The sequence below is a fragment of the Panthera pardus genome, unplaced genomic scaffold, assembly GCF_024362965.1.
Source record: "Panthera pardus isolate Hobbes unplaced genomic scaffold, ASM2436296v1 HiC_scaffold_10, whole genome shotgun sequence".
NCBI lineage: Eukaryota > Metazoa > Chordata > Mammalia > Carnivora > Felidae > Panthera > Panthera pardus.
The window spans coordinates 7,260,356-7,287,639 of record NW_026526655.1 but is presented as its reverse complement, the minus strand read 5'-3'; the positions used below and the strand labels follow the sequence as shown (position 1 = coordinate 7,287,639).

Sequence of the window (27,284 nt, the reverse complement as noted above, 5' to 3'; positions counted from 1 at the left end):
GCTCGTGGTGTGCACTTGTTCTCTCTCTCTCTCAAAAAAATTTGCTTTTGTATCTTCCACTCTTCAAGAATGGCAGTACTAAACTAGTTTGTTGGGGCAGAGTGATATATTGGTCACTTGTGAGATGTTCTCTGACATCAAATTAAGATAATTTGAGTACTAAAGGTTTCAGAATGACTTGTTTTTAAAATTAAAGATGGTTTATATCCTGTAGTTGCTTCTTATATTGGAGAGAAATGGGTATATTTATAGACATTGGGACAAGAATTGTACATAACGACTATGAACACATCCATGGGGCAATGTGGAGGTAGAAAAAGGCCTGTGATACTGGAATTATAATTTCTGTTCAGTAGGAATTATTGTTGGAGAGGGGGGGATCAGTTCTGGTGATGATCTTGTAGTATGATTCTCTGAGGATGCAATTGAAAGTTCATTAAATAAAAAATGATCCATTTGATACTAACAGGTTCAGCCTAATGTAATACCAGTTAGTGCATTTTGGCGTAAAATACTTTGAAGTAGACATAGCAGCTTTTGGTTATCAGGTGCTGCCTGCAGTAGGTGTTACGGGCTTGTACATATATCAAAACTAGATGTTATGTTTTTAGTAACTGCTTGTGTAGTTTGTTGGGATTGTCATGCTTATCTGTATCAGTTTCCTAAATCATTTTTAAAGTTAATTCCAACGTGGTCTTCTTAGTCATGAATCTAAGGTATCATCCTTGGGCTCCCAGGTGCCCCAGATTAGTGAGCTGTGTAGCCAGGAATTAGAGATGCTGTTCCCATCTCCCAGTAATCACCCCCTCTTTCCATTTGTACTCCCTTCTCCTGCCAAGGAGAATGGTATCTTGGCGGAAAACTTAATCCTTAATGTAGAAGCTGTGATTCACTGAAAGTAAGTGAAAGAATCATGAACAGTGCTTTCAGAAGCTTTAAGCCACCTAGACAGAAGTTTCTGATTTTCTGATTGCATTTCTTAGTTGTCTACTTGTGAAACATTTATCAAATAGCATTAGTATACCTACAGTTATTTTGGGGTGTGTGTAGGGGAAGTCACATCTAGTTTTCAGAGGCAGAGCTTATATGTACATTGTGTACTTTGAGAGTGCTCTGACTTGAATGGAGAACATGCTGTGTCTGCAGGGAGACTCATCCCAGATCTTTGGGCAGCTTCACCTAACTGTTGGGAGTTGTAATCTGTGTAAGTGATATAGAGCTCTTAGGAAAAAACATACCATGTAAATCTTTGATACTACTTTATTTTCACAGGTTAGGTGAATCTTGTTACTTTATTATAGAAATAAGAATTCCTGTTGTCTATATGGGTTATGACAGTCCTGGGTTGGAAAAAAAAGTCTGTTGGTCTGGTTAGCATTTAAGGATGCCTAAAAGTTTCAAACAGCAAAAGTTTACAATAATTAAGTTGCTGTGTCCTTGACTTTTTTTTTTTTTTTCTTTTTTTCTGTTATCACGGTTTGACTACTCCAGAGCTCTTCTTTATTTGCTTTTCCTTTTGGTCAAAGAGTAGAAAAATGTGACTGCTGCTCTGCCCTGCTTGTCACATCAGATTGCCTTTACTAGGCTAGTATTTATTCATGGGCTGATTCCTGGCTAGGTCATCACCAGTGGGGAGGGTTAATCTTTTACTTTTCCTACTAAACTTGAAGAAGGAGAATTACAGAAAAGAAGAGCAGCCACAAATCTACTTGAAATCTGATAGGGCGACTTTTTTGGTTCTTGTTTGCTTTGAAGACAGTTTTTTCTTTTTTTTTAAATCAAAATGAAGGCTATGCAGAGGGAATGGTTTTAAATTAAACTGGAGGTAAGGGAAAGCATTCATCTAAGTGTATATTAAATAAAAATTGAAGCAGAGAGAGAGTATAATTTTCATGGAGTATTAGATTTGGTAAGAAATAATAGAGTTTATCTAGTTCAACCTCCTACTGATGAATAAACACTCATTTTGTGTTTATAGAAAAAACTATTTGAAGTTGGAAACAGGAATTTGGGTTTGAAAATACTTTGTTGCCTAATTATTTTTTGCTTTATCTACTGGAGATTTTTTTCCTATTTGAATTACGTATAAGTAAACCTTTATATCTACAAAAACTTAAATAGCTTTGCATTTATGAGTTATTTAGAGTTGTTGCATTGTTTTATACCATTGAATAGGTCATAGGTAAGAAGGGGCTGTTTTTACTTAGAAGCCATTCAGATGAATAGTTGATTATGATTTTTAAATCACTGTTTGATAGTAGATATAATTTTGCATCTCCTTACAAAAATACCACCTTACAGGTTCCATTCAGGCTGGAGCTCTCACTTGATCTCATCACTTCTGCCACAAATATGTGAACATGTGCATGTGTTTGGGTATAATGCCTTTAGAGCTACATATAAATCTCTCCATTGTTTTTCTTGTGAATTTTTGTTCTTAGATGTTAAAAATTAAGGGGGGGTAATACTTACTCCAGCTTTGTAGTATGAAGAACCAGAGGAATGATCTTTGTTGTCTTGAAAAAATAACACTTTTAAAAGGATGTTCGCTAAATGTTGTGAAATCATCATTCTACCCAGGGGGCTAGGTTTCAAACTAGACTGTTGCTTCAACTTGCAGATGAAAATGAGAGATTTGTGGTTGATCTTAGAGTTCGGCTGAGTTAAACTTTACTGTCCCGTTTTCCCTTCATTAGTGGTATCATCCACGTTATGATAAATTCACCAACTTGCTGTTACATAAATATCTGTCATGTTGAGATGCATTGATTTCAGCAGATAACCACAGATACAAACTTATAAGGTAGAATGTTAAATTTCCAGAATGTGTATTATTAGCTCAGCCATTTTTATGGGCATAGGCTTGTTACCATGATACCATCAGAGAGATGTAATCAGCATTGAAAAAAAAGTTATAACGAAGGAAAAGTAGCTGCATAATACATTAAAAAATAGGGTGCCGTGGATACATCTTATTCTGTCAGTCCTGTTTCAGAGATCTGAAAATTGTCCATGCTTTGTCCATTGATACGGATGTCCAGGTCAGTCCTGTTTGGGCTCTTGGAGACCACAGGAGTGGGAAGTTCAGGAACAGTCTTGTCAAAATTCTCCATCTTGATTTGGTATTCACCTTTGGAACCCCGGGTCAACAGAGACGCAAAACAGTGATGTAACATGATTTCGGAGGGTAGGTAGGATGTCCTCCTTTGGCATATTTCTCCAGTCCCTTCCTGCATTGCTGAGAGGAATACAACTAATTCAAAGTGCGGAGGATTTTCATGCTGGAGCAGAGTAGCCAGAGGACTTGATGGTATGATGGAGTGATAGTAGGTTAGTGGAAAGATAAAGAATGGACATTCCTCAGAATTGATGCCATCGAGGTGGAAGTCCACACTGGTCTGGTAGAGTTCACCGTTTTCTCTTTCCTGATAGAGTACAGCGGAGACCCGGACACTGGTTAGAGGGCTAGGTCGAGTGTTGGCCACTTGGAAAATTAGATTAGGTTTGCCATCTATGTGAGCTACTACTGCTAAGTCTGTAAAGCGAATTGAGAAAGCTCGATTTTTCGGCCGGGCAATCTTCGCCACAAAGGCACCTAAATTAGAAACCATTGAATTTTTTTAGAATGAACACTTGAAATATCAATACCTTTTCTGAATGAGAAGGGTATATCAAATAGTTACACATTCCTTGATGCGATGCCTTCTAAGTGAGTCAAGAATTGAACACATTGTTAATTTGGGTAGTCTTACTTGCCTGAAGCATTTTTCAAAATGTACATACATCCTTATTTAAAAACTGTGATTTCAGAATGGTTAAGCAAAATTCACTTTGTTACAAAGAAATGTAACTGCGTCTTCTCATGTCTTATAAAATCAAATGGTCGTTTCCTACATTTCTGTCCCCACTTTAAAAAAAAGTAACAAGATTCACTTGTTATTAGAATTCATTTGTGATTTTGAGTTGAAGTAGAAATTAGATTTAGAGTAGAATGATTTGGGGTGGGGAATGGGACCAGTAGGATGAGGGATACACTGAGGAATTATTTAACGTGGAACCTTCTATAACTCCCCCCCCCCCCCTTTATTAGAAGGTCTGCCCCTAAGGTGATTTCAGTGCACCTTTCAGAGTGCATCTTCTGTGTGCCCCCAAGCTATAGGTTAGGGTTTCTTAACCACTTTTGTGCCACAGATCTTGTTGGCATGCTGGTGAGGTCTGTGGTCTACGGACCTCCTATCAGATTATGCTTTAAATGCATAAAAATAAAATGCATATACAGGAAACCAAATGTACTGAAATCCAGTTGAACATTTAAGAAAATTATAGTACTATATGTGCTTTAATAAAGCATTCAACAACAAGAAAAAATGCATTCAACAATGAAATTTAGTTGTGGGTTTAATAGTGTACTTTTGAAGTATCGGAGTGTGATACGAAAATGCTGATACTATGTTTTTGTTGTTATTGCCTACATTTATAATGGAAGAAATGGCAAATTTCAGTTAGGGGTGAGTGAACAAAAATGCAAGTTTTTTCTAAGTTCTTGGATCCTCTAAATTTTATCTAATGACTGACCCAGTTAAAAAACCCTTGTAGAGCAGTTAAGTGATTTGTTACAGGTTATAAAGTTGGTTGGCAGCACAATGGACTTGACTCCAGATCACCCTCCATATGGCCCATCACTTACCTTTTCAGATTATCATTGGGTAGTGTGTTAAAGCCAGGTTTTCTTTTCGGGTTTTTTTTTTTGAGTTTTAAACTGTATGTATCACTTATAAAAATGACGCTAACCCTACTTTATTAGAAGAAAGTCTTATGTGTTAATCAGGTTTATATGTAAAATTTCATAATCTTTGTGGCCATATTTCAAGTTAAGTATGTGTATACTTGATCTCTGAATATGCTGACTATGGTGCTCTGGGCTCACTGGTGAATGTTGAGTAAATGTTGAACAGATGAACTCAGAGGAGGAAATTCTAACCCAGTAAAGGGGGAAAAAAAAATCAAATTCCTTTGTTAGATAAAATGATTGTCAAAATATGCATTGAACATATTTATTCACCTATTTAACAAAGCATTTAGCTTCTCTGAAGAATACCCTTTACATCTTCTGTTAATATATTTTTTTTGTTATATGATGTTGCTTGCAAGTTAGTGTCAGAATGATCCTTTCTTTTTTCTTATAGGGTTCTAATAGGTAAAATTTAAGAGTCAGGTTTCTTATAATTTCACCTATCACTTGGCCCCAGACTTTCTTTTCAATCGTAGAAATTACCTGCTAATAACGCAAGTAAATGATTCTACAACACAGTTGTTTATAACTGACTATCGCCTCTCCAAAACACTTGTAATTTTTTTTTTTAAAAAAACAAAAACAATTACCTGTGATAAAAGCCTCTAGCATGAGGCCTAGTAGCATTTGTATGGCAAGCAAGGCGATTGCACTTGGACAGTCACCACTGGGGAACATGGTACCATAGCCAATTGTGAGTTGTGTCTCCAGGGAGAAGGAGAATGCAGCTGTGAAACTGGTGATGTACTTCACACAGATAGTGTGGTTTTCAGGTGGGGCATCATGATCTAGTTCCAGATCACCATTCATCTCCGCTAGAACATACCAGAGCACTGCAAAGACAAGCCAGTGGACAACAAAAGAAGCAGAAAAGACCAACATCATCCAGCGCCAGCGCATGTCCATTAGGATTCCCCAAGCATCTCGAAGATATACAAGACCTCTTTGGGCACCATCCATTTGCAGTGTGCTGTGGCCGTCCTTGGTGACCATCCTCCGGTACCTCTGAGTTAGGAGAGGAGCAGTAGCTTTGCAATTACTGCCATCCATCTTGGTCTGTAATTTTCTGAAACCAAGAATAAGTTAGTAAGCTCTTAACTGTTCTATAGCTAATATTAATAAATTTTGAGACTTCATTCACTTTGTCCTGTTTTTGGAATGCTTCCCTAGCTACTGGGCCAGCTTGTCCAGTCTGACAGCTCTCTCTCCCCTCTTCGTGAAGGAGGCATTTACTGACTAAGCCATTTGTATGCTGCCTGATCAGGGGCTGCCTTAGGGTCTTATTGTTTCTTTTGAATGGCTGTTAAACTATTGGCATTTTAATATTTTTGAGTATATTTTAAGATTCCTGAAAGTTGGGGATATGGTTTGTGGCTTGTCAGTGCCCCCTCTCTTGCAACAGTCCAGGCAAAAGTAGCTGTTGATTTGACTAAACGTTACGTGTTTATCTACTTTTCATAATTAATAATTTAAAATTACGAGTAATTCATAATTAAGAGGAATAAGTTAAATATGTGTTCCTCTGTGTAAATAACTAGAAAGCATTTGGAAATGTAGTGTTAAGCTGTCTGCAAATATTTGGAAACCGAACTTCGTGCTGGGACAGGTCTAAGCATTTAGAGACCTATGGTTGTAATGTATACTTTTTTTAAATTAGCCTGTTGAAAGTTTTATGAATAGGCTTTATTTGTTTTTGTCACTTTGTGACCATTTTCATGGATTCTTTCCTTCTTGCTGCACTCTGAATATTCTAGATTTTGATTTGATTGTTGGGTGGGGAGAGAATTACTTTCTTAAAAAAAAAATTTTTTTTTTTTAATTTATTTTTGAGACAGAGGCAGAGCATGAGTAGGGGAAGGGCAGCGAGAGAGGGAGGCACAGAATCCGAAGCAGGCTCCAGGTTCTGAGCTGTCAGCACAGAGCCCAACGTGGGGCTCGAACTCACAGACTGTGAGATCGTGACCTGAGCCGAAGTCGGATGCTTAACTGACTGAGCCAGCTAAGCATTCTCAGGCGCCATGAGAGAATTATTTTCTTGGTAAATAAATTCCAGGTAGAGATCGCTAGATAATGTTAGTTTTGAAAGTAGGTAAACCAGAAGAAAAAGCTTCAAGTGTAATGAACTAAGATAACCATTAAGGCACCAAATGGCAATTTTTAAAAGTTAATTAATATAATTAGTTTTTAGCTATAAACAGTGAAATTGTAAATCAGTGGGTATGCTTTTCTCTGTGTGGTGAAAAGAAAGCTAAGGTATGCTTTCTATGTGACTGTTCTTGCATGTGTCAGAAGCATCTTAAGACTTTTATGTAGAGCCTACCAGGAACAGAATGGGAATTGCAGCTTTGCATTTGACTCTGCCTAGCTGCTTCCTTCAGAAGTAGGTGTCCTTGAGGGTACTGCATTTCCCCTTCCTACCTTTTGAATGGCAGTGACGCTTAAGAAGAAGGGGACTAGAGGCATTGTTGCTTGGGTTTGCTGGATCCTTCTTGTATCTAGGGACTTGGGGGTCTGTGGAGACTCCCTTCCTGTGTTATGGGAATTGCACATTGGCCAGCTGGATATATACTTTCCCTCCCTCTCCGCCCCCCCTTCCCGAGGCTAGTGTAACATTTATTGGTGATAGTAGAGACATTCTCTTGTATTTTCTTCAGATCTGAATTACTGTCGGAACACGGAGATAATTGTTAAAATTTATTTAGAGTGGATAGCCATTTTAGTTTCATATTATAAGCTTTAAAAAACTCTTAGGTCATTAATGCTTTATAATTCATTATTCTAACAAGTGGTCATTATCATTTAATGTATTTTTTCCCCTCAGCATGGCTATTTAATGACTCATTTTGCTACATTCTTTAAATGTTTTAGGAGACCTTATCTCTGCCCTTTTGAAAGTAACAACAGAAATAATAAAATTTTCGTAGGCACTTTGCTAGATGTCTTCATATTGCATTATCTTTAATTCTTTGGTATCTCAGCAAGGTAGACATTATTACCCCATTTTTCAGATGAGGTCACCAAGGATCAGACTAGGCAGGTGGGAGCCTTAGATTATTTATGTTATTATCCATGTCTGACTAACTTTACAAGTTAATTTTCTTACTACAAGAAGCTGTTTTGAAAGTTTGGTGAAATAAAAACCTTTCCCAAGGTGATTGGCATTGTATTCACAAGGCAGTCTTTGACAGCCAGATTTTTAGCACTTCTGGTAGATGTTCTTCCTGTCCCTACAACTATCTCAAGTATCTATCATAAACTGTTGTTAACTTCATACATGATTCTTAGGACAGTAACGATTAATAATATTAGTAAGGATATATTGTTTATTATGTGGCAGGAATCATACCAAACACTTTCATGTGTGTTAACTCATGTGAAGCCAGCAGGCAATGCCTGGCACAGAGTAACCTTTCAGTGTTAGTTGCTTTATTATTGTTACTAATGCTTCTTAACTTTCACAGTAGTGCCATTATAATTCCCATTTTACAGATAGAGAAACTGAGGCGCAATGAATTTCCTAGGATCGCAAAAGTAGTAAGTGTTGGTGAATCCCACACCAAATCCAGAGTCAGCACTATATTGCTTAAAAAATAGACATTTTAATCCTGGTTAGCCTTTGTGAGTAATACTATGTTCCATTTGACTAGTTTTGTTTGAGTCATTACAGAATATTTGGTCTTCAGGAATGCTTAGGTTCAACCCTGTGACTTTTAGGCAAGAAATTTATTTTCAGTTAAGGAAGACATTTGTAAAATTTGAAGATTTGCACAGCTACAATTATTACATAGTTGCATACAATTATTACATCTTTTGGATGTTACTAGATCAGTACAAATTAAAACAAAGTATGGACAGGAGAGTTCTTAGTAGCATTGCCTACTTTGTATTTTTCCAGGGAGAAAATAATTTTTAGGATATAGCATCATAATTTTATAAAAGAAAGGCATTTTGACACTCGAAGAGGAAGAAGGAGGATATAAGAAAGGATAGTTGTTGGCTGCCTTCAGAAAGGTTGTGAACCACTGCAGTGTCCTATATGGTTTCTTTTATTTTTTTTCTGATTTTGAGGTAAAATTGGTATGTAACATTATATTAATTTCACCTTTAATTTTCCTTCCTGCTTTGTGTATAAAGGTCTATCATGGGCCTTGTACCCCTGGTGCTTATTCCACCTAGGGAACTGCTGTCCTGGTGAATGCTACTAATTGTTTACTGTTTCACAGTAGTTTTTTGGGGGGGGAGGGGAGGAGCTGCATGATTCTTAATTTTCAACCTACTTTATTAAATTCTAAAACTCATTATCTAGGGAGATAGCCTTTCTATATATATATAGATATATACTTTCTATATCTATCTATCTATCTATCTATCTATCTATCTATCTATCTATCTATCTAGATAGATAGATATATACTGTTGCTAACAAAATTATTATTATTTGGGCTTTTTCGGGGTTGTTACTTGTTACAGCTTTATAACAGTTAACTCTAGACTTCTACAATTTCATTTTTTCTCTTGCAATTAATCAATACATGAAAAACCCTGTGAACAAGGATGTCAAAAGGCTAATATCAAAACCATGTTTTCTGGTTTTTATATATAAATCCTTGCTTGAACTTGTTTAGATTGTGTTGAGAAGTGGAGTAGTTGAGAGAAGTAAGATTTTGATCCCCACTTAACAGATTACCCTGAATACGTCCATCTTTGGATTCATGTAAACAGTATGGCTTAGCATAATGAAGACAAGGTGGGGAATCTAGCCTACCATGCTCTGGCTCTGTTGGTTACATAGCTGTGTCAGTTGGGCAAGCTACCCAATCCCCTTGGCCAGGCTTCCTTCTATTTAAAAACAGAAAAAGACAGGGAATTAAATAACACAGTCTCTTAAAACTCTGTGAATTTTTAAACTTACTTCTGCTTCTTTCAACTGACATAGGTTTCTTAGATGATTTTTTTTTTCTTTTCTCTCATGGTTTTACATTTGCTTATATGGTGCTTAAAAATTATATAATTGTTGCCTGATGTATATAGACTTTCTCTCCATCAGATTTAAAAAAGTGACTGATGGGCAGACATTATGTTTATACTATTACATTTCCAAGTAATTTTCATATCCCTACAGGTGTACAAATACTCTTTGAATATATTTGTCTTGGTTTGTATTTATGTGATTCTCACTAACTGATCCCAACAGACAATAGAATTGAAGCTTTGGAAGGTTTGTTTGTATCTCCATGTGTGGGCTGGTAAAATATTTGTCCATTTATAAACTTTGGTGGAAAATACTACTTTATAAAAATGATAGTTTGGATGCTTCATTCTGGCTGTCAGGATTATTGATTCATTTTACTTTGTTGTAACATTCAAAATTATGTCTTTTGCCATATTGTAAGGTAGTAGTATCCTTCATGTTAAACAGTTGAGATAATAGGCTGTAACTACAAATGTTAAATGATCACAGTATTGCTCTGTATTTTTTTTTATGTCTGGTGTGAAAACTGATTGTACAGAATCTTTTCTCTTCTACCCTCTATAATCAGGGCAGTGTGCTAACTCTTATATAAGCTCAGAGATTCTTGTATATTTTAATTTCTTACTTGTAGAAGAATCTACTAATTTCAGTACTAATTTAAAAAGACATTGAAAATTAGATATTCGTCACTTTTTTCATGGATTAAAAAAATTTTTTTTTTGGTCATTTGTTTCTGTAGGCTTATTTTGGGTTTTTAAAATCACTTCCAAAAGAAATATATCTATATATATTTTTAAAAGCCACTGAATTTTTTCTAGGGTCTTTCCTTTCTACTCATTTTTATATTATAATGGAGAGTTAGTATACGCTGAATAAAACAAGAAAATTTCCAGTAATGCTTTCAGTAGGGCTATTATCCATTTCTAAAATTTAAGGAAAAAGAATAAAGAACCTTAATGTATGACCCTGTAGGTAATATCTTTGTTTAAAGAGTAAAGATACTCAGTTTCTTTCTCTGTTCCTCTTAAGGAAAGAAATAATATTATTTCATGTACTCACCAGTTCTTTTGCTGGGTCAGCCTGTGTGCACAGGTAGGTAGGTCTTGAGAAAACCAGACTTGTGGAGTCTGTCTTTTTGGTAAGGTAATTTTAATCTACAAGCCTAGCTTTTAGGTTCTCTTCTTGGACTGGGTTTACAGTTCACATTCCTCTGTTTATAATGTCGTGGGGGCTAGTTTCAGCTGAAGCTGATGTGATTGGTCACTTAGTCTGCAGGGGGGCCAATTAGCTCTGATCATGTGGAAAAGAATGCTGGTTTGTTAGGAGGTCTTTCTTTACCCAACACAAACCTTAACAATTCTGGAGAAAGCCTCCAGAACTGACTTGGAGAAGGGGTGCATTTTTTCCCTCTAATCAGGACCGGTCTTTAGTAAGTTTGCATAATCTTACTTAAGAGTTTATTTGAAAGTTCAAAGGGATAAAATTCCCTGCAAGGTTTCCTTTCAGCCGTCTTTCCTTATATAGCATGTTGAAGTGTGAGATACTTCCTTTACTATTCTTTTTTTTCCCTCCATTTCTTTGGGGAAGATTTCCTTGGATAAGGAATTTTAGGCATGAATTAATGGATTGATCTTATTAGTTTTCTTTGCATATTCCATCTCACTAGAATGGCTACCACTAATTCTAGAACTGGGTAATATAGGTAAGTTAGTTACCTGAATTTGGGGTGGGGGTGGAGGGGCAAGGAGGCAGGCCTCCCCCCCCCCCCCCCCCATTTTTTTAAGGCTGTGTGTAGAGATCTTGAATAAGAATAAACTTAATTGTTTGGTACCTGGCACTTATCTTTAAAAAACACACCTATGAGAAGGAGCTGAAGAATTTTCTTAAGGCATGTTTTAGTAATGTTTAGGGGATGATTTCCTGAGAAGCATATAGTAATGTTCGGTAAAATGTAGCATTCAGGGTACAGAAAATTTAATTGTCTAAATAGTGTTTAGGTAGAAAATGTCTGTGATCTAATTTTGTAGCAACCTTGAAAGAGCTGTAGGGTGGCTTTGTGTAATGCCTTTACTGAGCAGTACTTTTCTCCACCTCTGTTAGCTGCTGATTTGAAAACTTTGATCAAATGTCACATGTAAGAGGATCTGAGAAACAAAGGCTGTGATTGTTCAAAGTAAAATCATGGAAGGCCTGCTGGGAAAATTATTAATGTAGACCAATATAATGCTACTTAGAAGGTGAAATCCGCCTTTGTAGATTCCTTCCCCTCCCCCCACAATTAAAAAAAAAAGTATTAATTCCTTCTTTGTTTTAGTAATGCCAAACATCTCAATACAAGTTCAGACACAGCATTGGAAACTTTGACCTTTAGAACTAGAGAAGGTAAAAACATAAAGTAGGGGCTTGTGATGTGATGCTTGTTCCCTGCACACACTGGTAGGAATTATTCTTTATATCTATTGACAGTTGACTGATTGGGGGAGAAAAAGCCAGAGCAAATATAATGTAACAATGCCTTTCAGAAAGTACTGGAGTGTATGTGCCATATGTCTTGCCTCCACATTATAGTAAACATTATGGTGAAGGATTTTAACCAAACTTAGAAGCCTCTTTCCATAATATACTGTTTCAGAATCTATTAAGGCAAAAATGACTTGGCAAAATACCTCAAGTGAAAAAGTATTCTGCTTTCTGAATTTCTACAATTTGAAAGTCTTGCTGTGGTCGATAGACCGTGACTGCCAATTGTATGGATATTGTAGACCAGCTTTGGAGTGTCCACTCACAAGCACAGTACTCCCATTATAATGTCCTGAGCAGTTCAGTTCATTTGTGGCTGAGGTTGCCCGGTCAACTGAGATGAAACTGATACTGCATAGATCGTATGTCAACTTTACCCCAAAATACACAGGCCTTCCATCTAAACAGAATTGCTGATTTCAGTTGGAGATGGCTCTGAAACATCTCTTCTGTGAGTAAACGTAGATGCTAGATATCTATTCATTGACTTATTTTTTAATGAAAAATTATGATTAAGCAAGGTGCCAAGAACAGATACATTCTTCTTTTTTTTTTTTTTTAATGTTTATTTTTGAGACACAGAGCACAAGCAGGGAGGGGCAGAGAGAGAGGGAGACACACAGCATCTGATGCAGGCTCCAGGGTCTCAGCTGTCAGCACAGAGCCCGATGTGGGGCTTGAAACCGTGAGCCGTAAGATCATGACCCGAGCTGAAGTTGGATGCTTACCCGACTGAACCATCTGAACGCCCCTGTTATTCTTTATTAAATTCAGTTCTCTGTCCCTAAAGGTGTTTGATTTTCTTTCTGACTAAAGTAGTCCAGTATACAGTCCATAAGTTGTACCAACTTGTACTTGGGAATAACAAAAGCTTTAGTCGAAATGTAGCACCCTGCCTATGTGTACATGGATAATCTCTGAACTTTAAAATGTCAGCCCTAGTCTCTTAGGTTCTTTCGTACATAGTATACTTTCTTCAGAAGATGCCTCATTCCTTTCCAGTTGTACATTCAAGCCCATCTACTGATCGTCGTCTTCCCCAGAGGTTTGAGGCAGTGTCTGGGGTGTATACCAGCAGACAACTGAGCATGAAGGACGTAGGGATATGGGGCATATTCAGATCAAAGAGGTACTTTCTCAAAGAGATTTTGATATGCTGCAGCCCCTCTAGTCTCTCTCCTAGCCAGGAACTGCTGTGTTTTAAGGACCAGTGTTAATGAGTGGAGCAGATTGTTATCCCTTAGGGGTTAGGATGGGAGAAAGTTAGAAATCTCTGCATAGGAGATTTAAACTTCTCCATCCAGCCATCTTGAGTTTGTTGACAATTAATTGTGGGGGGAAAAAGTAGATATCAACACTTGGATGGAATTTCCTTTCACTATTTTCTCTGGTATCAGAAAATATTTTTAGTGTTGATCAGAGAATATATATCTGAATAGAGGAATACAAAGTTTCTTACTAGAAAAATTTGCACATAAACAAGCTTCAAAGTCTGTCCCATAATTCCATTTTTGCTTTTGGAGTTTGGGCACTTGTAAGTTCCAAGTCTCACAGCTGTAGATTTTATTGGCTGAGTGCCTCTTTGCTCCATCTGAAGTTTTCCATAAACACCATTTTTGGCTGTGAGTCAAACATGCACACAGGTGCCCTTTTACTGCTCCTTCTCCTTAGGAAGTCTACTCAATTAGACCAGACTAAAACCAATATTACATTTTAATTTAATTTTATTCTTAGAAGAGTCCTATCTAGACTTAATACATTAAGTCAGAAACAACCAACTATTAACTGCCATTGAGAAAATGTTTATATATGTCGTACATTTGCATTTTAGCACCTTTCATACATCTCCAGTTACTGTTGATATAAGAACATAACAACATAACATGTATTACAAAGGTAGTATAGTTTGGTCGTGAAACAGTCCTGTTTGCTACATTGACTAGAAGAAAATACATTTTAAATTTGTGTTTCTTTATCTTTTGGAGGTCATAGATACCTTTAAGACTCTTACAAAAACCTAGACCCTGGGGTGCCTGGGTGGCTCAGTCGGTTAAGCGTCTGACTTCGGCTCACGTCATGATCTCACGGTTCGTGAGTTCGAGCCCCGCGTCGGGCTCTGTGCTGACAGCTCAGAGCCTGGGGCCTGTTTCAGATTCTGTGTCTCCCTCTCTCTCTCTGACCCTCCCCCATTCATGCTCTCTCTCTGTCTCAAAAGTAAATAAACGTTTAAAAAAACAAAAAACAAAAACCTAGACCCTTTTCCTTCTAATTCAGGGATTCATAGCTGCCACGTTCATGTATTAACTATAGGTTAGGAATATTTGAGTCAGGCATTAAATTTATAAATTATTCAATTACATTTACTTCTAAGTCTTGTTTATAAGTTAATCTGTTAAGATTTTTTTTTTTAACTTTTTTTTTTAACATTTATTTTTGAGACAGAGAGAGAGCATGAACGGGGGAGGGTCAGAGAGAGAGGGAGACACAGAATCTGAAACAGGCTCCAGGCTCTGAGCTGTCAGCACAGAGCCCGACGCGGGGCTCGAACTCACGGACCGCGAGATCATGACCTGAGCTGAAGTCGGCGGCTTAACCGACTGAGCCACCCAGGCGCCCCTCTGTTAAGATTTTAAGATGAAGTCAAAATATGTGGTTACTCAGCTTTATTGTGATGCTGATGTTAATGGAAGGAGGAAGTCTTTGGTTTGAAATGCTAGGGAGGGTCTTGTGGGTGTCCTCACTGGCCACTGTGGGATTCTGGAATTTGTGGACACGAAAAGAACTTTAGATATCATCCTTTAAATTGCCCAGGGATGACTTTTAATATTTAGCTTTTATTTTAAATTATATCAGTAATATACAAATGTATGTGTTTTTTAAAACAAACTATAGAGATGGAATTCCCTTTAATACTTTCACTCCCCACCCAAATCTACACAGGTACAAATCTGTAATCATTTAGGTTGTAAAGGATTAATTATTTTAATGTTTTAGAGCAGTTCTTGCATGCAGTGTAATTATTAGTTGTATTAGTAGTAATTGGAATAGTGTGTGCATTGTATATACAATTTATTTTTAGATTTTATTTTATTTTTCTTTAAATTTTTTTCTTTAACATTTATTTATTATTGAGGGACAGAGAGACATAGAGCATGAGCAGGGGAGGGAGGGGCAAGAGAGAGGGAGGCAAAGAATCTGAAGTAGGCTCCAGGCTCTGAGATGTCAGCACAGAGCCCAATGCGGGGCTCGAACTCACAAACTGGGAGATCATGACCTGAGCTGAAGTCAGTCGTTTAACCAACTGAGCCACCCAGGCGCCCCTAGATTTTAAGTAAACTCCATACCCAACATTGGGGTTGAGCTCACAACCTCCTCGATCAAGGGTGCCAGCCAGGTGCTCTGGAAATGTGTGTTTATTGGATGGTGCTTGAAGTCATTTTTTTTCTCTTCAAAATAATTTTTAGAGTAAAATATTTATATTGAAGAAATTGGTCTTAACATTTTTTCAAGGGTATACATTTTGACATCATTTCTGCTAGAAGATTAACACATTTAGTTCCATCTTCCCTTTTTAGAGATGTTGGTAGTCTTTGTCTCCAAGCTGTACCATGCATGGTATGTCTGTTGCCCTTTTAGAGTTTGTTACACTTTGATCCCAGAGCTTCCACTTTCTGTGTTAGTTTTTCTGGAATTTTTTGCTCCTTCCAATGGGTTAAGTTTGTGAGTGAACCCAGGATTAAACCTATGACTTACTCACATAAGTGAGTAAACCTATGTTTTCTTTCTTTTCTTTTCTTTTCTTTTTTTTTTATTTTATTTTTTAAAATTTACATCCAAATTAGTTAGCATATAGTGCAACAATGATTTCAGGAGTAGATTCCTTAGTGCCCCTGACCCATTTAGCCCATCCCCCCTCCCACAACCCCTCCAGTAACCCTCAGTTTGTTCTCCATATTTAGGAGTCTCTTCTGTTTTGTCCCCCTTCCAATTTTTATATTATTTTTGCTTCCCTTCCCTCATGTTCATCTGTTTTGTGTCTTAAAATCCTCATATGAGTGAAGTCATATGATTTTTGTCTTTCTCTGACTGACTAATTTCACTTAGCATAATACCCTCCAGTTCCATCCACATAGTTGCAAATGGCAAGATTTCATTCTTTTTGATTGCCGAGTAATACTCCGTTTATTTATACCACACCTTCTTTATCCATTCATCCATCGATGGACATTTGGGCTCTTTCCATACTTTGGCTATTGTTGATAGTGCTGCTATGAACATTGGGGTGCATGTGTCCCTTTGAAACAGCACACCTGTATCCCTCGGATAAATGCCTAGTAGTGCAATGGCTGGGTCGTAGGGTAGTTCTATTTTTAGTTTTTTGAGGAAGCTCCATCCTGTTTTCCAGAGTGGCTGCACCAGCTTGCATTCCCAACCTATGTTTTATTTCTAATTTGGGCACCACTCAGCTATGTGACCTTGGGAAACCCCCTACAGGTATCTCGTTCCACATAAGAACAATAGAGATGATGATGTTTAACTTAACTCTTGTTATTACAAGGATTAGATGCAGTTTTTCAACTATAATAATCAGGACGTGTGTGTCCCTGGGCTATGGACCTGGCGAGTAGGTGCTGTGTCTAAGTCTCTTCTTTATTTTTGATACTACATCTTTAATTGTATTTGTCCATACAGGAGGCAGTCACGTTAATGTTTGCTAGAGGTTTGAGTAAGACAAACAGGTAAAAAATGGTAAAGTAGTGCTATTTCCCTGGAAAAATATTTGGTACCACTAAAGTTGAATATACCTTATTTCACTAATTGGTATATACCAACAGAAATGCAAACATATGTCTCCCAAACTTCATATTCAAGAATGTTCATAGCAGCACAGTTCATAATAGCAAAAAACTAGAAACAACTTAAATCAGCAGCAGAATAATATATATTGCGGTCTGTCCTTACAGTGAGATCATATACAGCAGTGCAAAAGAACAAGCAACTGTTCTTTGCATTAATGTGGATGAATCTTCCATGTGTAGCCATTTGTATCAAAAAGTTGAAAATCGGCAAAACTAGTCTTTAGAGATAAGAATCGGAAATAGTGCTTACCTTGGGAAGGATTGACTGGTGGGACATAAAGACTTTTGAGAGCTCCTGATATTTTCTTTTTTTAAACCTTAGTTATGTGGGGTGTCTGGGTGGCTCAGTTGGTTAAGGATGTGACTTCGGCTCAGGCCATGATCTCGCGGTTGCTGAGTTTGAGCCCCGCATTGGGCTGAGTGACTACTGTCAGCACAGGGCCAGCTTCAGATTCTCTGTCTCCCTCTCTCTCTGCCCCTCCTGCACACTCGCGCACACACTCTCTCTCTTTCTCAAAAATAAAAAAATAAAATCTTTTATGTGGATATATTTGCTTTATGGAAACTCTTGAATTGTACATTGGTGATTTACGGACTTTTTGGCAAGAATGTTATATACTTCAGTAATAAGTTTTCACAAAGGGATGGGGAGGGGAGGAGTGAAGTCCACTTAAAAGTTCTTGAATTTGTTTCACCCTTCTCTTGTGAAAATGACAACTCCCGAAGGCAGAGCTCCACCTACCTTGCACTTGCATGTGGGGTATGTGACATGTCAAAATTACATTATTCTGGCTTTCCTTGGTTCACTGCAGTTATTAATTATGTAGTATTTGACGTCAAAAAGTATATTGCAGTTTTTAGGAATTGTTTTCTGGAAACAAACACCCAGTAACAAAATTTGAACCCCATTGTTAACAGAATTTTTAACCTAGAATGGGCCAGTGTGGCTGTAAATTCAGGCAGCCTTACATAACACACACACACACACACACACACACACACACACACACACACACCCTCCCTCTATCAAATTGGGAATGGTCTCCCCTCCCCCTTGCCTTCCCTCTCCATTCCCTTCCCTCCCCCTCCCCCCCTCCCCCTCTTCCTTTCCTTCCCTTCCCTTCCCTTCCTTCTTCCTTCCCTTCCCTTGCTTCCTGTCTGTATATAGATCAGAATTGGGGCCCAAATTTGAAATCAAGTGTAGGGACTACAAGACGTTTATTCTTTCTTCAGGACTGTGCTTTTCTGTATCTTCAGAATATCTGTCTCAAATCCTCTTTTGGAACAAGGAGTAGCATAGTTATTCAAACTTTATGAGGTTGAGGGGCGCCTGGGTGGCGCAGTCGGTTAAGCGTCCGACTTCAGCCAGGTCACGATCTCGCGGTCCGTGAGTTCGAGCCCCGCGTCAGGCTCTGGGCTGATGGCTCGGAGCCTGGAGCCTGTTTCCGATTCTGTGTCTCCCTCTCTCTCTGCCCCTCCCCCGTTCATGCTCTGTCTCTCTCTGTCCCAAAAATAAATAAAAAATGTTGAAAAAAAAAATTAAAAAAAAAACTTTATGAGGTTGAAAATTATGACATAATTTTCAGTAAGTAGAAAAGCCAGATTTTTTTCTTCCTGTATTTTCCCTATTTTTACCCTGTCCATTTTTTAAAAGATTATATCTTATTTAAAAATTTTTATAATTATTATTTCTTTTACTTTAGAGAGCGAGAGAGAGAGAGAGAGCAGGGGAGAGGGGCAGAGGGAGAGAGAGAAACCCAAGCAGGCTTCAGGCTCAGTGAGGAGGCTTTTGTGGGGCTGATTCCCATGACCCTGGGATCATGACAAGCCAAAATCCGGAGTCTGATGCTCAACTGACTGAGCCACCCAGGCACCTCTTAAGATTTTATTTTTGAGTAATCCCTGCATCCAACGTGGGGCTCAAACTTAGAACCCCGAGATCAAGAGTCACACACTCTACCAACTGAGCCAGAAAGGTGCCCTGTCCTGTCCTGTTTTTTATATTTTTCTTATTCCTAGGTACTAATATGAAAAATATATATAGGACTTCACAGTTACAAAGGTGAAGAAGCTGTTAATTTAGAATAAAAATGCAAATAATTAACATAAAGGGACGTAAGATTAGTAAACTATGAAAAATCTTTGATATGAAAAATTCATCTTTGAGCCACATTAGTATACCATTTTTATAACTGTTAAAGTAGTAAAGGTTTTAAAAGGATAGCTGCACTTAGTGTCCATAATGTAAAATGGTGTGGTGATTTGACCCTTTTTTTTTGAGGGGGATAAAGTGTCAGTGGATGAAGTCTGTCATTTCACTAGTAATTTCACTCTTTTGAGGGTTTTTTTCAGAAGACCTAGTTCAGAAAAGCAGATATTTCTTACTTTATCTATAGTTCACAAAAAATTGATGATAAAGTAAATGTCAAGTGTAGTAGATTATGCAGTAGCAGCAAGGTATACCTAGTGTATATATATATATACCCACTTGTATTGTTAGGACAGTGTAGAATCACAGAGAAATATTTGCTATGCATGAAGAGTAGATTATAAAATAGTGGGTGTACTGATTACAGCTATATAAAAATACAAAGTTATGTAAAAGCTAACTACGGATAGAGTTCTGTTTCTCAGATTGAGGGATTACTAGTATTTTTATTTTTAATTTTCTTTTTTTGCAGTGTATCGTCTGTTAGAAAGAATTAGTGACCAGTTTTTGATGAGTTAAACATTTTACCATTCATGCTCTTTGCTTACTTTGGTACATTCATTACTTTTTCAAAGGCTTAGTGTAAAAGTAGGTGAAACATAGTGAGTGAGTGTGTGGCTCATCCATCATGTGATTACTGCTGTATTCCCAAATTATTGGATGGTACCTGGCACATATTGCTTGTGACTGACTGTTTACGTGGGTTGAAGGCCATTTCCCATCATGTATCTATATGTGTCTCTTATCTGTCTCTTTTTATGTGTTAGGGATTTCTTTAGGTTTCTTTTTTTGAGTGTAGCTACATTTTTCATCAAAGTTATGTCAGCAGATGTGGTACTCTGTAAAATGGGTTGCCCCTCTTCTTCTGAGCAAGAGAACCTGGAAGGCCTTCTAACCCAAGGGCAGACATGGGATATCTGTACATGAATTCATAAAACTTGGCACTTAATGTGTAAGAAGTATTTGTTGAATGTGTCAGAAGATCAATATTTGAATCCTGTCCATGCTGTTCAAATAGTGGTGTGTAAAAACACTTAAAAATGAGTGTTTTTATTATCTATGGCTGTGTAACAAAATTACCTCAAGACTTAGTGGCAGCAAACATTATCTTAGTTTCTGTGGTTCAGGAAGGAGCAGCATAGCTGGATGGCTTTGACCCGAGTCTTTCATGAGGCTGTAAGGCTGCTATCAAGGTGTTAGCCGGGGCTGCAGTCATCTGAAGGCTTGACTGGGGTTGGATTCTTTTCGAGCGCACTCATGTGGCTGTTGGCAAGCCTCAGTTCTTTGCCGTGTGAGCATGGCAGCTGGATTGCCTCAGAGAGAGCATCCCAGGGGGAATTCACGGTTGCTTGTGACTTAATCTTTATTGGCAATGACATCTTATCACTTTGTGCTGTATTCTCTTTGTTGGGAGCAAGTCAGTAAGTGAAGCCCACGCTTCGGGTGAGGGGATTACACAAAAGCCAGAAGGCAGGGCTTGTTGGGGGCTGTCTTAGAGGCTGCCTGCATAAGAAAGCAGATAGTATTCTGCCCAGCAAATTCTTGCACCCCCCCCCCTTCCCCCCGTTTCCAGGTATTTTATCCTTCAAGAGAATAATAAGCTAGTAACAAGCTAATAGCTGTTTGGGCAGACAGGATATTGAATCTCACTACATATGAAATGGCATATAAGAGAATGACAAAACATTAGAATTCCCTCATTTTCAGATGGAACTGTACAACATTCTTTCACTTTCACTGTGGTTTAGTGAAAAGAATTGAGGTTGTCACTGAAGTATATGTAACTTTAATTGTTGCAAATGGAAGATATCAGTGTATGTTCTGGATTTTCAACTAATGTAATGTAAGATTTTATATCATCTGTTACGAATTGTGTTAGAACATGTAGGGTGGTGACTAAAGAATTTGCACAGTTTGGATTTGTCTTGTCCTTTGAAAATACGAGTTTTGTTTGCTTGGTGTATACCGGTCTCTCTTTCATCATTAATAGACTCTTAATTTGCATTAGGTTACACATAGCTTAGCTTTGAATTCTTTTCAAAAGCAATTTGTCTGTCTATAATGTAATAGGTGTTAGAGTGAATGAAAAATTTTAGTTGACACTCTCTACCTTTGAGTTTACAGTGTGTTTTAGGATAAAAGACAAGTTGAATTTCACAGATACCCTATTTAGGCAGAATCGCCAGTAGAAGTTAAATTAAATTAAGATATGTCATATAATTGAAAATCTTATATGACTTAAAGTGGTACGTGCTGGGTGAGGTAGGTTGATTCACTTTTCATTGCATACCCTTTTTTTTTTTAATGCACGTATTATCTGAAAACTAATTGCCCAGTCTGTGAACATTAAACTTTAAGAAATGTATCTAGTAATCTGTGCATATACCTGCAGTTATTTCATTTACACTGCCTGAATGTTGAAATTGACACATTTGCACAAAAGCTTGATTTGGGCAGTCCAGTCTGTTTTCAGAATCCTCAGTGGCCAAGGCACATGGTTACTTATTTTCATTACAGGGAGACCCAATTTTGAGGAAGGTGGACCAACATCAGTGGGAAGAAAGCATGAATTCATACGATCAGAAAGTGAAAATTGGCGCATTTTTAGAGAGGAACAAAATGGAGAAGATGAAGATGGAGGTTGGCGACTAGCTGGATCAAGAAGGGATGGAGAGAGGTGGCGGCCGCACAGTCCTGGTAAGAGATCTGAGTGAGGGCACAGGGACCAAAATAAGTGAGTATTTAATAAGGAAATGTTTACAGATTAAGCAGGAAAGGTAAGCTGCTAAAGAGGCGCCAGTTACTTTATGTCATTGTACTCAGGCTTATTACTACAAAACATTTTCTTTCTTTCTTTTCTTTAATTTTTTTATGTTTATTTATTTTTAAGAGTGAGAGAGACAGGGTGTGAGCAGGGGAGGGTCAGAGAGAGAGGGAGACACAGAATCGGAAGCAGGCTCCAATCTCTGAGCTGTCAGCACAGAGCCCAACATGGGGCTCGAACTCATGGAACATGAGATCATGACCTGAGCCGGAGTCGGATGCTTAACTGACTGGGCCACCCAGGTGCCCCAACAAAACATTTTCAACATGAAAGTTCCCCACGTCTATTCATTTGATGAAAATCATCTTTATTTTTCTGGAGCAAATAGTGTTAATGGGAAGCACCTACCCTTAACTGCAAAAATGTAAGAGGGTTTCATTTGGTTTTGTCTAATGCTAAATCTATCTTTTTCAGCATTGCTTTAAAACTTATAAATGTATAATTATATGCTCACTAAGGAATATGTGCTCCTACTAAAATGGGTATTTTTCCTGCGTAATAAAGGATTTATTCTTTCAAATTGTTTTTTGTCCTGAAAATGTGATTTAAGCTTATTTGAAGAATAAACTTTAAACCCAGGTCAAAAACGTAATCACAAGTTCATTCTTTTGTCCTTCTAACTTTAGAAAAAGGAGAGAGAAGAGTAGTGATTAGTGGTTTTGTAAGTTCTTCTGTTTGACTCTTAAGAATGCTTCAAACTGTTCTTCCCTGACATTAGATATGCTGGTAATTGAAGACACTGGTGCTTTGTGTCAAAGTTCATCCCCTACCAAAGTGCTGATTCCATGCCTCATGATAATCAGATGCCACTGTAGTTTGAATCGTGGGGTCATGCAGAACTGAAGCTTACAGAGTGTATATTTGCCTTCTGAATTTCATGTGCATAACATTATTTTAGCTGTCAACCATATGCCAAAGAAGCTTACTTTTCATAGAAGAAATCATAAGTAAACTGGTTGCATTTACATTTTAAAATCAAATTATTAGCAGAGTCACTAGTCTCGGTCTGAGTAAACATTATAACAAACATTCAGAGTGCTTTATGTACTTGTAGATAGGTAGAAACAGAATGAAGTTGATCTTTGGATAGAGTTTTGATGCTTTCATCACAACTCCTCATGGCTGCCTCATGGGTGAGTTTTCTGTCATTAGTAGGCATTGTTTACATCACAGTTAACTAGGCAGTTCTCATCAGTCTGTGTGCTGGGCAACCAAATGTTGTAGTTCTCTTCAAGGCATCACAGCATTTTGTGCTGAGCTTGCCTGTAAGCAAAAGGATTTGTAGACTATGTTCCCAACAAGCATTCAGTGAAAGAATGGACAGGATCTGGACTGAGCGAGAAGAAAAATTCCAGCTGATCAAAAACAAACAAGGTGAATGTTTTGGAAGATCAACAATGTTTGTGAGCCCAAACATCTGATGTTGATTCTTAATAGAATCCCTTTAATAAAGGAGATAAAGTAAAATTTTAGTGTATATTCTACCACTGACCCTTTTCACCCCACACCCCAGCAACTTCGATTTTGGCTATATGTTGTCTTTTTCTTCAGCCTTTCTCCCTGATACGTGATTTTCATGTCCAATTTATTTGTCATTAAGTTAACAATTTCCCCAAATTTTATATTGGTATATTTTTGAAAGACAGTTTGGGGTATATAACGATACATGGGGCTGAAAAATCAGTGGAAATAGCATTTTTTAAAAAGGACACTATCTGCTTTTTCAACCAAGCATATTAAAAGTTAAGTCTGATTATATCAGTTGTATAAATTACTGTTAACATTTCTTAGATTATACTTTATTCTTTTATGATTTGATTCAAAGTTTAAATATAATGGTTTTGACTGATTTTTTATATTATAAAAATTGTGGCAGACGTATGTTGGAAAGCCTTCAAAAGCAGTGATCAGTCTTAATAAGCTATAGATGTGCCTTATCTGCTATGTTTGGTTTAAGTAGGGCTCAAAATTGGATACGTATGGAGATGCAACTATTAAGGTAGGGACAGCTAAGCATCCACTCTGGGAAGTGAACTTAAGAAACTCAGTAAGAGGAAAACATGAGCCAGATGCCTAGAAGGATAGATTCCTATCATGGTGCATACTTAACAGACGGTTTAGAAATGATAGTAGTAGAGAGAGTTCTCAGGAATTCAGCACTGGATCATGAATACTTCTTTTGAGTAACGATTCTAGGTTTGCATATAAGCAAACTGGATATAAACTGGAAAGCTCCTTAGTTTTCGTAGAAGGCAATAGTTGTTGTAAGTAAAGGAGTGTGGGAATAATGTTTCTTATCTTTTTTGTGAGTGACTTACAAGTAGCTACATCTATTGGGCTGATGTTTGCCTTCTTATTTTCAGTTTGAATTTTAGACTGCTGGTTTTAGCAAATTGAGCCTCAGTAGTAAGAACATTTGACTTTGGCTCATTTCTTTTCTGTATCTCCCACAGAGAAAGCATTCAAAAAGATAGAAAATTTTAATAGGTTAAAACTTGTCTCTCTTTTGAAGGCTTTCTTAGACTCAGTTTTGTCAGATATTAACAAGATTTCCCGTGTGTGTGTGTGTGTGTGTGTGTGTGTGTGTGTGTGTGTTTAATACGTTAACTGACATCTTTTATTCTTAGGAAGTCTTTTTCTGTTGGAAAGTAGATGTAATAAACAGTATGCTAGGGTGGATTTAGGAATGTCCCTGGGGGTATTATACAGAAATAAAAACTCCCTGGGGAGAGTTAAGAGTTGAGAATAAAGGAAAAGGAAAGTAAGCATGCTGTTGTGGAAAAAGCAGTATTGGATGCAGAATTCGATTCTAGTTCTGCTTTGCCGTTATGCAAGTTACTTCTGTCAGAATTTTTGTTTCTTAAACTATAAAATTAGGATAGTGGGCTATATAAAATCTTTGACATCTGTCAATGCTGTAATTCCATGACTTTTTGTTGGGAATCAGAATTCCAACTGGAATCTTGTCACTAGCAAGTTGGCATGATGAGTTTGATATTAGGAATTGACACAGGGGGTTGGTCGTATCCATAAAGAATGGTATTTTCATGAGAAGAAGGAAAAGGTGTAAGACCTGCCAAAGGGAAGGCAGGAACTTCAGTTATGGTCACATGGTCAGCGTTACAGATCTGGGCTAGGAGTGTGCCCTGTGAATGGCTAACTGAAGTTTCGGTCACATAGCCAAAGCTTATCCAAAATGTATACTTTGAGTAAAGTGTCCTTTAAAAGTAATTTGTTTCAAATTTATCTTTCAAAACTGTAGAGTATGTTGTGTGGCTCAGTACTTATTGAAGATAACCACTATTGTCACTTAGTGGTATCGTTTGTATGCTAAGCTCTTCACTTGATTTAATTTGCCTAATTTTCTCTTTAGTTGATTGATCCATTTGATTTCACAGTTAATCATAGTTTTCCCCTTTATTTCCTATCCATGGTTTTCTTTTTCAAATACTGTCATGAAAGTTTTCTAAGGTCTGTATCCTCCTCATCCCAGATGGCCCTCGTTCTGCAGGCTGGCGTGAACACATGGAACGACGGCGAAGGTTTGAGTTTGATTTTCGAGATCGGGATGATGAACGGGGTTACCGAAGGGTGCGCTCTGGCAGTGGAAGCATGGACGATGACCGGGACAGCTTGCCCGAATGGTGCCTAGAGGATGCTGAAGAAGAGATGGGCACATTTGACTCCTCCGGAGCGTTCCTCTCTCTGAAGGTAGGAAATCTGTTTTAAATGTCATGACACACACCGACCTTCCACCAAAGCCAAATGTACTGTTGACCTTCGGCTTTATTTTCTTGACACAGAAGGTCCAGAAAGAGCCGATTCCAGAAGAGCAGGAGATGGACTTCCGGCCTGTAGAGGAAGGGGGGGAGTGCTCCGATTCTGAGAGCAGCCATAACGAAGAAGCCAAAGAACCTGATAAGACAAATAGGAAAGAGGGAGAGAAGACAGATAGAGTAGGAGTTGGTAAGGCTCATTTTTGTCTTGTACCTTCTTCTTTTCATCAGATCAAAAGCTTCCTAAGGTGCTAATTTAAGATTACTTTATGTTACAGAAGCTAGTGAGGAAACATCCCAGACCTCATCATCATCTGCTAGACCAGGTACTCCTTCAGACCATCAGCCTCAGGAAGCACCACAGTTTGAGAGGAAAGAGGAACCCCAAACTGAGCAAACAGAAAAAGCTGAGGAGGAGAGTCAGACGGAAAATAGCCTGCCAACCAAAGTGCCCAGCAGAGGGGATGGTATGTATTTATGAGAGTAGATAAGCTAAAACAGGATTCTGCCCAGGCCAGTGATCATTGATAAGATGGGTTTCCGTTTATGCCTCCTGGAGCTGCTTCTAGTGGTGAATTACTGAAACACATTATTTCACTAGTAAACTTAGTCAAACTCTGCTTCCCATGTACGTGTCCTTCCCAAAATTCACCGAAACAGAGAGGAAACGAAGGTGGAGCTCGGGAATCTCACTTTCTACAAGGTTATGACATGGTCACCTTGGTTATCAGCGGAGCAGACGGGGTTTCGGATCCTCCACAGTAATTAGATTCTCACATCAGACAGCTCCCTTCCCAGTGGCTGCAGGATGTATGTCCAGAAGGCACACTAAAATGCTGTTGTTTCAAAAGAGGCCAAAAAGAATATGGATGAAGCTGTGGAGGTCCTACCACCTTTGCTAGTGAATAAGCTTAAAACGTATCTCCTTCTCCAGTATTACTGTTTTGATTTTACTTTGCCTCATATGCCTTAGTGGGTAGTATTAATGTTTACTTCCATGTTTCTTCTGGTACACACTTAAAATTGACATTGTAATTCCTGATGTTGAAGGGTTAATGGATTGAGTCTCCATAAAAAGTCACAACTTTAACGTGGCCTGTGAGACCTTGCACAACGTGGCATCTGCCTGCCTCTGTACAGTTTGAGTGCCACTTCTGTCTCCTTCCTCTGTTCCCCAGCCTCACAGCCTGTTAGGTCCTCAAGTGTGCCCTAGCACGTGCTGTTCTCTGTGCCTGAAACTCTCTCCCATCCGAAGTTCCCAAGCCACGTTAGGTATCTTCTCTAGTTTCTTAAACAATTGACACTATTCCTCACATAGCAACACAGTATTAG

At 38.0% G+C, this 27,284-nt stretch overlaps 2 protein-coding genes across 9 annotated transcripts in view; one reads left to right on the top strand and one right to left on the bottom strand.

The window, feature by feature from the left end:
• Positions 1 to 27,284, top strand: part of GIGYF2 (GRB10 interacting GYF protein 2) — a 146,118-nt gene that overhangs the window by 67,784 nt on the left and 51,050 nt on the right. For 3 of the 6 annotated variants that reach the window (XM_053903601.1, XM_053903605.1, XM_019445545.2), the window contains 4 exons: positions 21,870 to 22,049; positions 25,670 to 25,887; positions 25,980 to 26,142; positions 26,231 to 26,419. In XM_053903601.1, coding sequence (XP_053759576.1) covers positions 21,870 to 22,049; positions 25,670 to 25,887; positions 25,980 to 26,142; positions 26,231 to 26,419 — 750 coding nt within the window. Of the gene's footprint in view, positions 1 to 21,869; positions 22,050 to 23,385; positions 23,551 to 25,669; positions 25,888 to 25,979; positions 26,143 to 26,230; positions 26,420 to 27,284 lie in introns of those variants that run through there. The other 3 variants (XM_053903609.1, XM_053903613.1, XM_053903612.1) reach the window with 3 other exon arrangements.
• Positions 1,243 to 10,974, bottom strand: KCNJ13 (potassium inwardly rectifying channel subfamily J member 13). 3 transcript variants are annotated; one of them, XM_019445549.2, is made up of 4 exons: positions 10,824 to 10,961; positions 5,734 to 5,858; positions 5,383 to 5,625; positions 1,243 to 3,595 (listed from the first exon to the last, which is right to left on the bottom strand). In XM_019445549.2, the coding sequence occupies exons 2-4, from the start codon at positions 5,840 to 5,842 to the stop codon at positions 2,973 to 2,975; spliced, it is 975 nt and encodes a 324-aa protein (XP_019301094.1). In that variant the 5' UTR covers positions 5,843 to 5,858; positions 10,824 to 10,961; the 3' UTR covers positions 1,243 to 2,972. The 3 variants fall into 3 exon arrangements, with proteins under 3 accessions (XP_019301094.1, XP_019301093.1, XP_019301095.1); XM_019445548.2 differs by having other exon boundaries at positions 5,383 to 5,858; XM_019445550.2 differs by having other exon boundaries at positions 3,374 to 3,595; positions 5,619 to 5,858; positions 10,824 to 10,974.